Below are 12,276 nucleotides of genomic sequence, written 5' to 3' on the forward strand. Positions count from 1 at the left end.
GGAATTGAATCCAAGTCTTTCAAATCCATGACTAGCAACCTAATCACTTCACATCCTTCCAGAATATCACAGGAACTGTTCGGTACAAAAATGGAAAAAACAACCAGCTTTTTTCTTTTTTTTTGATGACTGCTGTAGACAGTAGAACCAAAACTACACTAACCTTCCATACTCCTTGTTAAAAGTGACCAGGAAAGCGCATAGATCACTGGAGTGACAGCCTGGAAGCCCTGTTATAATAGTGATAACCACCTAAAGTAAAAGTAAAAGGCATATTTATTATTATTATTATTATTACTACTGTCATTATTTTTCTTCAAATGCTCAAAAGTATGCTGGACAACTCAAACAGATAAAACAAGTTCCCTTCTCCTAGAAACTTAAATCCTAAATACAAAACACCACCACTGAAAGCAACAAACAGTGGGAAGACAGAGAAGGGAGCACAACGGCTATAAATATAAGTTTGGTTATATAGTTAGTTATTTAGATATGTCACATACATGTCTTTTTTTATATTTTACAGTTAATCGAATGCGACTGGACAACCAACCTTTGAAAGAGCTGCATGTAATGCAAGGCTAATTGAATAAATGCAGTGCAAAATAGATTTGCAAAGCAAAAGACCTGTTTACATTTTACAGACAAGAGAAGTGAAGGTGTAAATACAGAATTTTATCAACTTTTTTCCTATCCATTTTTTTAAAAAGTTGTTTTAAGGGTTTTGTTTTGGCGCTATCTTACCTTATCATTTTCTGCTTTGCTAACAGGAATGCTTTCCGACTGTTGTAACAAAATAGGAAGGTGTGCTCTCATTACTGGCTCACGACTTATACTGCTGACCGCAAAGTGTTGCAGAAACCTTTTAAAAGTGAAGTTGTATTATCTTCTAATCAAGACAATGTGGATTTTTCCCCTCCACATGAATAGCTGTAACTTGACTACAGTGAAACATGTTACTGGATATAGAACTTAAGAGATCTCCCAGAGAGGGAAAAATATTTAGACGGTGTATTAATATTTGCATCTCATAAGAATTAGTTATTAAGAGGAGGTTAGAGAAACAATAGGCCTTAAAATATGACATCTTGGTAATCATTCTTGGAAACATGATCTTTTGAAATTACAAAAACCCAACTCACCTCTCTAGTTCCGGGAGGCTAGCGGCCATTTTTAGTTGGCTCCCTCTTTCCCCAGCAGGATAGGACAAGGCATTACATAGCTTCTGCATATTGGAGAGTCTAAAATAAGCACACCAATTTGTTTAACTCAAAACAAGCCCTGCCAATTTCCTCTATTTTTAATCCACATATCCAAGTAGTAAATACTGGTAAAAAAATTAGTGCAAAGTTATAACAATTTTATACTCTCTCTAAAACACTTAATATTTCATCATCATTCTGGTTCTTCAAGTGAATCAGCTGTAAAACATTCTACAGTGCTTGAGAGATCACATAGTTTGGCTGAATGTTAAATAGAAAACACTACACTATACATATCATTACACGTGAATTCATGAAGATGAGCAACATCAACTTACAATCTCTTTTGTTCGACAGATAGGAAATCTGCCTGGATCACCTTTAAAGATATTCCTGAGTTTGTCTGTTGCCATGAGGAGAAAACCTGAAACAAAACAAAAAAACAGGCCTCAAAACATTGAATTCATTTGGTTTTCACACATTTGAAATGTTAGTATATTAACCATCAAAGAATCTTTTTAAAGTATTTTTCTTTCATACAGGAAATTAAGTCTCTTACCTATAATGCCAACTCAGAATGCTTCTTTTCTTTAAAACAGAAAAGCCCCTCACTAAACAACCACCTCCAGCCATCCCATGATTGAGAAAGCTGAGTGGTAGGAGAAGCCACAATCATACGTATTTGGAAGGAAAGATGTTTACCGAATGTAGGGCACGCAAAACAAAAACAAAATCAGGGAACTGCCAAATAAATGTTTAACAGTACTCATGCATTTACAGGAAAATAATGGATACAGATTTCAGGTAGCTTCCTGATGCAGAGTTGAGATTTACAATAAGCATCCCACTACTACCACCCTGGGACTGAGACAAGGCAAAAAGAATGGGCAAACTGTATACCAAATGGCAAACAAACTGGGCTGTGACATTACTTGTGGATGCTAAACTGTGTGAAATACAAAGTGGACAAACCAGAAAAGTTTACCTGAAATTGAAGTTCTGAGAGTTATGTCTTCAATGATCCACATTACTAAGAGAAATGAGGATGAATGTGACTTGCAAGCCCTAATTTCAAGATTTTAAGCCAGTCCCACAACGGATGTACCAGCATAATGAAGTAAGATACCTTCCGCCATCAACTGCTAGCTCCTTTTCAACCCCAATGCTGCTAAACTATGCCAATGAATAATGCATATCTCAAGGAAGTTGAAAAATGGTTCTAAGATATAGCTCTATCATACTTCTATGTGAAATAGTCGCTCACCTAATGCAGCACCATTCACACTTAAAACACGATATAATTACACAAGTCATATCATACTTCTACTTTCATTGCTAATAGGCACTAAGTATTTACAATCCAACTTCTTGCAGCAAGACAGGAATTGGATATGTACACACTTCCTTTAGGAATGTGGAAGTCTGGCAACTTTCAAAAGAATAAGAGCGCCTAAGCCTTCTTTCTAAGAACTCAGTTCCTAGTATAAAAGGAGGGAACCCTACAGTCCTCTAGAGTCTATAGCATCGCAAGAGATGTGCAGATATAGGACATCCATACCATTCCATCAGAACTCTCTTTGTGAATATAGGCTTCTTCTGCTTCCTTAAACTAGAAAGGACTCTAAAATGGACAGTGATACGAAAAGCCAGAAGAGTTCACATTAATGGCTTCTGCACTGACAAAAGACACAGGACTCAATGCCTATTGCCTGGATAACATTGAATTGCAGTGAGCAGAAGAGGATATTTAAACAGTTGCAGAGCTCTAAGCTTGTTTTTTATCAATGAAAATCCCACAAACATATGCGCTGTTATGACAGAATAATCATATTAAACGCCTGAAACAGAAGGAGGAAGCTCCACATTTCCTTTGCTTCCAGTGGTAATTAAAATATGGTACCTAACACACTGGACTGGTTTGGTTCAAAGGGACAAAATGGTGCAAACAGAAGTAATAAATTCAACCTTTAAATCATAGCAGGCCATGAGAGGGAACATGAGACTAAAGCTGTTTTCAACACTTCCCACAAGTTTCTTCAATCCCAAGGCAAATGTAAGAAATTATTTCGATTTATGTACAATTGCCTTCAAAAGTCAAGTGTTTTGTAACATTGACCTGGTTTTCCTTTTAGTGAGGTGCTGATTTAACTTTTGGAGACAATGGCTTAAATCTTATTCATCTAAGTCATGCTACTACGAATGGCACTATGTGCCCAGAAGTCAGATTTTGAGGAATCAGGAGCAGACGTTACAGAAGATTTTAAGGTCTTTCCTCCTCTTTCTAAATAAAGGCAACACCTACAGTCACACTTTTCAGTACAAATCGCTGAGACATAAAAAGATGAGACAAGAGGACAATCTTCCAACAATTCGGCATCTCAGCACTTGATGCTTTTTACTTTGAAATCCTAATGCATACAATAAAATTAAAACCTATGACATTATTATTGAAGACAACATATTACTTGTTTTTTAAGTGTTAATGTCCTACTGGAGAATTTTAATGGCCTACTTAAAATCCTCAGACTGTTCTGCCAGACTCGGCACCTAAATATGTAATGATTATAAAATGCCCCTTATGAAACCCAGCCTTCTCCACACTTTCCAGTACAATCTACTTTGTGGGTGAGGCTATCAATTGAAGGGGTACTTGGCGGTACTAAAGCTAAACAAGTGAAGCTTTTATCTTCTTTAAAGACCTCCTAGGATCATGATCCATAAGTGTATAACCAGAAATATGCAACAAACCACTCCGATTTCAAGCATCAGGACCTCTTAATGCAAGTGATAACAGGAGAAGAACTCTCTTGGTACAGTATACTTCCAGAGGACGCTATCACAGAATGATAAGAACAAGCTATTCGAACACATACATTTTCCCCCTACTTGAATTATCTAGGAAGTTAAGTTTTTCTATTCTAATGATCACATTTAAAAGGATCTTCAAAACTTTTTCCAGGATTTATGACTCCTCTTTCATAAGGAGAGCTTTTCTACTTCTTCGTGATTCCTATAAGGATAAGTTTAACTGATCAACATGATTTGGCTAGTAATTAGATAAACTGCTAAACTGGAACCAGAGAAACAAGACAACACATGATTTCTGGGTTGCTGGGGATTGCGAATATCACAAATTAAACCAACAGTTTAAGAGACAGGAGGCAGTGGGAGGGGACACTGGGAAAATATAAAGCACTATGTTAAAAAGCAAGCTATCATTACATCTACAGAGAAGACAGTGCACTGGTCTCAAATATTCATAAATATCTTGTGTGTTAAAATTATCTTTAACTCAGCAGATAGATTGGACATTATGATTGATTTAGACAGTACAAAAACTAAGTATAATTACTGTAGCAAAATAAATACACTAGTGCCATATCTGAAATATGACTCTTACAGTCTTTATACTCTACAACCCAAACTCATTGGCTAGAAGAGAATGCAAGTGATAACTTTAACAGTGACTATGGGGTAATATGCTAATGACAATCATAATTAGAAAGTTATCACTAGGAACATCTACAAAAGTTAAGAAAGATTTTCTCTCACACAAGATTTGAGGAATCAAGCGCAGAGTCACATTTCTCTCATACTGTTGGGAGAAAAGGCACTGGTGATTAGCAGCTAGATATAAGCCTCATATAGCCCATGCCCTGGGACCTGGACTAGATGACCCAGGGAATCATGCTTATAAATTAAGTTCCAGAAGCTTGAGGTGAGGGGGAAGGGTGGAAGAGTTGCTCTAAGTCACATCATTAACAGAAAGAGATGATTACAATGGATGGTCACCTTCAGAAAATTGCTACCCCCTAATTTGTCACATTAAGGCTTTGAGAAGTTGAGCTTTGAGAGCTTATCTTAAATCCAGAATCTGATTTTATTTTCAGTCAGGTGCTGATTTTACTTAATAGCTGCATTGACTGAGGCATATGAAAGTCAACTGGCTTGCCCAAGATCCCATGGTGAATCTCAGTGACTCATCCCACATTAGGAGCCCAACTCCCTTGCTCTAACCACCTGATTATCTTGCTTCCTAAAACATCTTCCGTTATCCTTACATCACATAGAACATTATGGGTATTTTTGTTACATTTAAAGCAAGATGGTGTTTATTTACTTTACCTGTGAATAAAAAGCTTTATAGATCTTTGATTTTGGGAAAAGTCCAATCATCAGGAAGTTGCTTGGGGTATGGAACTGAACTGGTAGATGAGCAAGCAAGGAACTTTTGAAGTCTATAAAAAGAGCAGCCACAACACTGGTAGAATCCTAGGAAAGAAAGACAAGGAAGTTTTAAAAGAAACAGTTTTGATAATTCAAAACGAAAACAGTTAGATCATTTTGTTATATTTACGTGTATTACTTCTCCAATCTATAGCATTTTATAGTCACATTTACGGTGCATCCTTTCAAGCCTGCAAAGGCTATACCAAAAGAGTTCCAGTACAGAAACGTAGGAGAAGGACCCACCATAATCAGTGATAGGGTTTTCAGATACCCAGTCATAAGACAAATTCTCTCTCCTGTGGTATTAAAGAGTTAACATAAGTTTGAAAGGGGCCTTCAAAATTGGTCAGCTGGATTAAAAAAAAACAAAAACAAAAACAAAAAAAGACCAGAGTTGCCTTTCGAAAAGTCTCTGCACCCTTTAAGAGTTAAATTTCCTTCTTCAAGCGTTCAACTGTGGCTTTGAGGTTTAGGCAACCCACAACCATCCATATCCTATTTTCCTCTACACTAGTAGTTCCCCAGAGTTCTCTGCTGGCACACCTCCTTTGGTAGTATAAAAGGCAAAATATGTAACACTGAAGGTTAAAATGGATAGCATAGTGGTAAGTTAGGAAAGCTTCCTTTACATCACAGATTTCACAATTACTACCATGAGAGGAACTGCGCCAGTAGTGAAGTATGGCTACAAGGTTTGCCAGTAGAGATGCAGCATGTAAGTATATTGCACATGCCATGTTTCTCTCAAAGCCCCCTACAGAGTTTAAGTTCAAATAAATAAGTCTAGCATTCCTACTGCCAAAATTCTATTCTTGTAAGCCAACAGAAAATTGAAACTGAGATTCCTGTTCCATAAACCTCATTAAAATGGGATTCTTGTCAATTTCAATCTCATTTTGATTTAATAAAATTACGTTGTATTTGCATCCAACAAATCTCAAAATGCTTTTACAAACATTAATGAAGCCTTAGTATCCTGTAATGAAGATAATTTTATCTCTACTTTACAAAAGTAGAAAGTAAGGTTCTATCACTCTAAATTCATGCAGGACATTGGTGGTGTTCTCTTTTCAAAAAATTTGACTCCTAGCCTCCTTGCTAAATACAATAAAATACCACTGGTACTGCATAATGAAGTTTTGTGTGCGCATATTCTGGATCACAAACACTGCATCCTGGGAGGATTGGTGGTGTGATTGGAGAGGGAAGTTTAGTATTGTTGTAGATCTTGCCTCGGACAGCTAGTAGACAAAAAATCCCACTTTTATTTTGCAGTATCCTACTAATGATAATTGGGAAGGAATCAAATTTTAAGCTGGTCAATACTTAAATATGAATGCCTCAATCTGAGGAAGTCTTTCAGCATAGCCATCAACAACCAGAATTCCTATCCGGGCTACTGAACACTCAGACTACTGAAGGGAGAGAGAAAGTTAAGGAGGATTTTTATGAAATCCATCCTGGATGCCAAAAACGACCACATTCCCTTTTCTTCTTTTTCCCTAAAAACCACCTTGCATACTACAGAAACTACTTCATTCTCCTCACCTCTAACTACCTACCTCTCTATCATAAGGAACATTTAGACCTGGACTTCAAAACCCATGGAGCTTGACCTAGAAGTGAGTTTGTGTGTCATGCCCCCATTTGAACGGGGTTGTGGTACCCATCGCTTCTGGGGCACTGCACCTCTACCACAATGGCAGCTCCAGAGCATTGGTGAATGTGGAACAATCCAATTGTGGAAATGGGACCATACGCAAGCCTCAAGTCAGCAGCAACAGTTTGGAATCCCACATCAAGAGGCAAATTATTTTAACCAGAAAAGATAACAGCTACTTTGCCGTTCACTGGACATTTGTTGAACACAGTAAATTTCCCAAGCCATGTGTGTTTTATGTAACTATATTTGCTTAACAATGCAATAAACAGAATCAAGTTTTACAGAAGCTTTCCAAGCATAATATGTCAGTACACCAAGAAGATTTCTTTTCTAAAGGAAGATAATAAACCTCACTAGCCAGCAAAGTGCTATTCAAAAGGTCAGTAATCACAAAAAGCCTTAAAATATATCCTAGACTGTGCCTTAAAGAACAACTAAAACTACTAAGTCTCAGAATTGATGCGAAGTTACTCCTACCCAGGCATGATTTATGTTGATGAAATCAAGCTAGACACAAAAATTCTGGACACAGCACCATTAGAGATCCGCGGCATTTGAACGATCAAAGCTTAAACTGAAGTTACCTTTAAAATACAATGCCAAGTGATTGAACAGTATCTAAAACTTGTACTGCAACTAGAGGTTTCTGCATTTACAGAATTTACTGTTTTTGTTCACTTTTTTTAAAATGACAGTGAAGTTTGAGAAAATGTTCTTGTGCAGACCTAAAGTTTAGGTTATGAGGGTCACACAGCTCAAACACGAACAGGTGCTGTCATGGTTCTTTTCGGTACCCCTTTCGACCAGGCATTTTTGCGTAGTTTATAGTTTACTACGATCTTCCTGTACTTTTTGTTAAAAGTCATAGTAATAATCTTCCTCTGACGAGAACGGAGAGCACATGGCTTTCTTCAGAGAAAAGCATCAAGATTTAAAAAGGACAAAGCTTGGCCCATACTAACTCACTGGAAATTAAGTGGCATGTCAACTCAGCAGCCATAAGAGTGGGAGTTGCAAATCAATTTCCAAATCCACGTTTGTTCGGTTGACAATGTTACTAGGATTAGTTATAATTAAAAGATTAAACAAAAAAATTTAAAAATCTATATTTTAGAATTTTATAAGATGTGCATGTTACTTTGAGGTCTCATTTACTCTTGTTTGTAATACTTTCTCACTTGGAAGTGCAAATGATTATCCTTTCCTCTGCATCTATATTATTGTTACACTCTACCTTCCAAAAACAGTACACTAACAATCCCCTTATCCTCCTGTCATGTTTTAATATTTTTAGCTCTCCACCCTTGCTTCATGCCAAGTCAGTTAAACAATAAAATTCTCCTTCAAGGTTTTGCTTTGCACACAAACCTGGCAACAGTTCAAAAATGATAGCCAGACCCCATAAATAGCCAGAGTTTTATAAAAGTGAGTGTCTTGAATCAAACAATCGAAGGAAGGTCAGTGTTAAAATAGCTCATACAACTACAAAGAGTCGGTCAATATGGTATTAAAGAAAAGGGAGCTAAGGTAAGGGTCTCTACTGTTGTGCTTTTCAACTTTAAGCACACGCCTTTCTTGTATTTTACTTTTTTTAACTTTATGAAATCATATCTACACAATGCTCTCTGGAAGTCCCTGTACTGTTACTTAAAGTACTTGAGACTGAAGAAAAACAGGTGCTTTTCTTTTTAGTGCACATATGAAAATTTGTGCTCATCCAAAGTAATCTCACATTCCCACTCTCAGTAATAAACTATGAAAGCAAGAAACGACTGTAGATAAAACAGATTTGTCTACTTTTAAATGGAGCTGTCCACACTAACCCAATTCTTAATTCTCAGAAGTCACATCAAAGCAATACATCAGAAACAGCATATATTTAACATGGCAAATCATCATCATGTAATGGACTAACAATTTGGTCAGAAAGTGGCAAAAGCCTATGTCTGCTAAAATAATGGTGTGACGTGTCATTCCATATTCTTTATGAAAATATGCTTATGATATGAATATGACATAACAGATATACACCTCTACCCCGATATAACGCTGTCCTCGGGAGCCAAAAAATCTTACTGCGCTATAGGTGAAACCGCATTATATTAAACGTGCTTTGATCCGCTGGAGCATGCAGCCCCGCACCCCTGGAGCGCTGCTTTACCATGTTATATCCGAATTCGTGTTATATCGGGTCACGTTATATAGGGGTAGAGGTGTACTTTATGCAAGATGGCTCATGTGAGATCTCATTGGAAAGGTTATGATTCACTGAATGTGATTATATGATTTGTATGCCTGTATCATTTCTGTATCCAAAGTTAGGAATATTGACTATGTATCTGTATTTCAATGATACTACTTTGGGTGACGCCCACTGTGAACACATCAGGTACAACAATGGACAAGCCAGACAGCGTGGATGGCCCATCAGTGAGGATAATAAATCGTGAAAAGCTTGGCCTTCCTGTGGATGCTCTATACTGCCACTGACTCATGGATGCTGTGATACTACAGGGTCAGGTGGTCTTGTCGCCTCATACTAAAACATTACGTGGGACTTCTTGTAACTTTCCACTGGAAGGGAAGGGAAGGGGGGTGTCAAGTTTGGGAAATAAAGGAGTCCTGCCTTATGTAAATCCTATTTAAGGGAGGAGAGGAAGGCAAACAAGACTCCTCCTCTCCGTGGCCTGTCTTCCCAAGAAGAAAGACTGCAAAAGGGAAGGCAAGAGGGGAGTCCAGACTGAGACAGGGATCCAATTAGAAAAGGAATATAACTGGAACTCTGAACCACAGAAACTTTGCAAACTGCCTGCAACAATATCTAGGGTGAGAAATACTATTTGTAACCAATTTCTTTAGTGAAACTAGCTTAGGGTACATCTACACTACAGGGGGGAGTCGATTTAAGATACGCAAATTCAGCTACGTGAATAGCGTAGCTGAATTCGACGTATCGCAGCCGACTTACCCCGCTGTGAGGACGGCGGCAAAATCGACTTCTGCGGCTTTCTGTCGGCGGCGCTTACTCCCACCTCCGCTGGTGGAGTAAGAGCGCCGATTTGGGGATCGATTGTCGCGTCCCAACGGGACGCAATAAATCGATCCCCGAGAGGTCGATTTCTACCCGCCGATTCAGGCGGGTAGTGTAGACCTAGCCTTAGTTTGTGTGTTTGATTTCATTTGCTTAGTAATCTACCTTGTTCTGTCTGTTACCCCTTTTACCACTTAAATTCGGTCTTTTAAAATTAATAAAATTTGTTTTGTTTATTATTAAACCCAGTTTCTGTAACTTCTAACTGGGGAAAAAGGGGGGCAAGAAGTGTGCACACCTCTCTCCACATTGAGGGCGGGGGCGAATTTCATAAGATATCTTTGGGTCTGCACTCCAAGGGAGGTGGACATCTGAGTGCTGGAACAAGTCCCTTAAGCGGAGGCTTCCCAGAGCTGATCCGCAGCTGGGTGTGGCCCTGCCTGTGTATGTGTTGGAGGAGGTTTTTAAGAGCCTGGCTCAGCAAAACAGATTAAAGGGGGCCCATGCTGGCAAAACAGGTAGACTCAGGGGTATCTCAGCACATCAGGTGGCTTCCCAAGGGGTCCAACGCATCACAAATGGTTTATGTGATTTACTGTAATTAACTGGAATGTATATAATAATGTAGAACATATATGCTGCATGCTTTTCTTCCTCACTTGTGTCTCCCTGGGAAAGGTGAACCAGTTATCCCTTTCACACTGTCAGTTACACAATGTCTCCAACAGTAGATAAAGACATGCCTCGTGACCTTTTAAATGATAAGTGGTACACTGCTAGGAACATTTGACTCAAGGTTAAAAATGTTTGGTATAGCTGCAGCACTTCATCTACAAACCATGTGACTGGAGCTATGACTTGAAAAACAAAAATGAAAAATCTGGTTAAAATAAGTTTGCTAGATGTATAAACAAGCAAAATACATTTTTTGTTTTCAATTACAGTTGTTACTTAGTTTTTTAAAAATACTGTGAAATGAATAAAAGTTTAAAAAAAAACTAACCCTTTCCACTGCATAAAATAAAGCTAGCAGCCCAAACTACAAAGATATCCATGATGAACTTCTCATCCTAAAATCTTGTCCTACTTACAGTTCAGCCATCATGAAAGTGCAGTAAAACTAATACAAAGAATAGGAATTGTATCCTGGAATCCAAACAGCATCTAGATGGCATTCTACTGAAGGTCAACAATATTCTGCACGTCTTGCAAAAACTATCATAAAGATTCAAACATGTTTTTGCTAATTCCCGTATATACTCGTTCATAGGCCAAATATTTTAGGTAAAAAAGTGACGCATCAAAGAGCGAGAGTCGGCTTATAAACGAGTCTACACCAAAATTTGATGCTTTTAAACTCTATGGAATCATTGAGTTGAATATCTAATACCTTGTCATTTTGTTTACTTGGAGCATCTGCGGGCATGGAACCCCTCAGCTCCCTGTGGCCGCGGTTCGCCGTTCCCAGCCAATGGGAGCTGAGCGGCTCCATGCCTGCAGATGCTTCAAGTAAACAAAATGTCCCAACCCACCAGAGGCTTACCCTGACAGGCCGGGAGCCAAAGTTTTCCAATGAAAACTGAAATATAGGGTCAACTTATGAAAGGGTCATGCAATCTTTGCTATTTTTACCTATCCATTTTGGGGGGTCAGCTTATAAACGAACGGGCTAATGAACGAGTATATACAGCACTTCATAAATACCCCTGTAAAAAAATAAATTAAAGACAATCTATGACAATAACTGCAAACCACTGAAGCACTTACCCCATCATAGAACTTAATGGAATCCATATGATTCTTTGAAACAGTAATGCTCCCATAATGGGGATGGGAAAACAGAATGCCATCTGAAAAGAAGTATAATTTACCTATAATTGAAAAAGGAAAGATTATTAATGTATGCAACATGCCACTATTTAGTAATATCTACTGACACTTTTTTCAATAAAGTCATATTCAAGTAGTACAACATGATGGAACTGGTGTTTCAGTCCAAAATATTATCTTATGCAACAAAAGCAGAAGTAATATACTTCACAGGAAGGCAATCCAGATAACATCTGTCCCAAACAGTCATTTTTACCAGATATCTCCAGATGCTATCAGGGAAGGAAACCCTTTAAGGAACTGCCATATTATTTGTGCAA

At 38.0% G+C, this 12,276-nt stretch overlaps 1 protein-coding gene across 2 annotated transcripts in view; it reads right to left on the reverse strand.

Moving 5' to 3' along the window:
• C5H20orf194 (chromosome 5 C20orf194 homolog) overlaps positions 1-12,276 on the reverse strand; it is a 130,564-nt gene that overhangs the window by 38,884 nt on the left and 79,404 nt on the right. For both annotated transcript variants that reach the window (XM_034772594.1, XM_034772593.1), the window contains exons 21-26: positions 11,894-11,997; positions 5,328-5,474; positions 1,541-1,626; positions 1,143-1,241; positions 745-862; positions 164-252 (exon numbers count right to left, since the gene is read on the reverse strand). In XM_034772594.1, the coding sequence (XP_034628485.1) occupies positions 164-252; positions 745-862; positions 1,143-1,241; positions 1,541-1,626; positions 5,328-5,474; positions 11,894-11,997 (643 nt within the window). The remainder of the gene's footprint in view (positions 1-163; positions 253-744; positions 863-1,142; positions 1,242-1,540; positions 1,627-5,327; positions 5,475-11,893; positions 11,998-12,276) is intronic.

This window comes from Trachemys scripta, chromosome 5 (genome assembly GCF_013100865.1).
Source record: "Trachemys scripta elegans isolate TJP31775 chromosome 5, CAS_Tse_1.0, whole genome shotgun sequence".
In the NCBI taxonomy this organism is placed as follows: Eukaryota; Metazoa; Chordata; order Testudines; family Emydidae; genus Trachemys; species Trachemys scripta.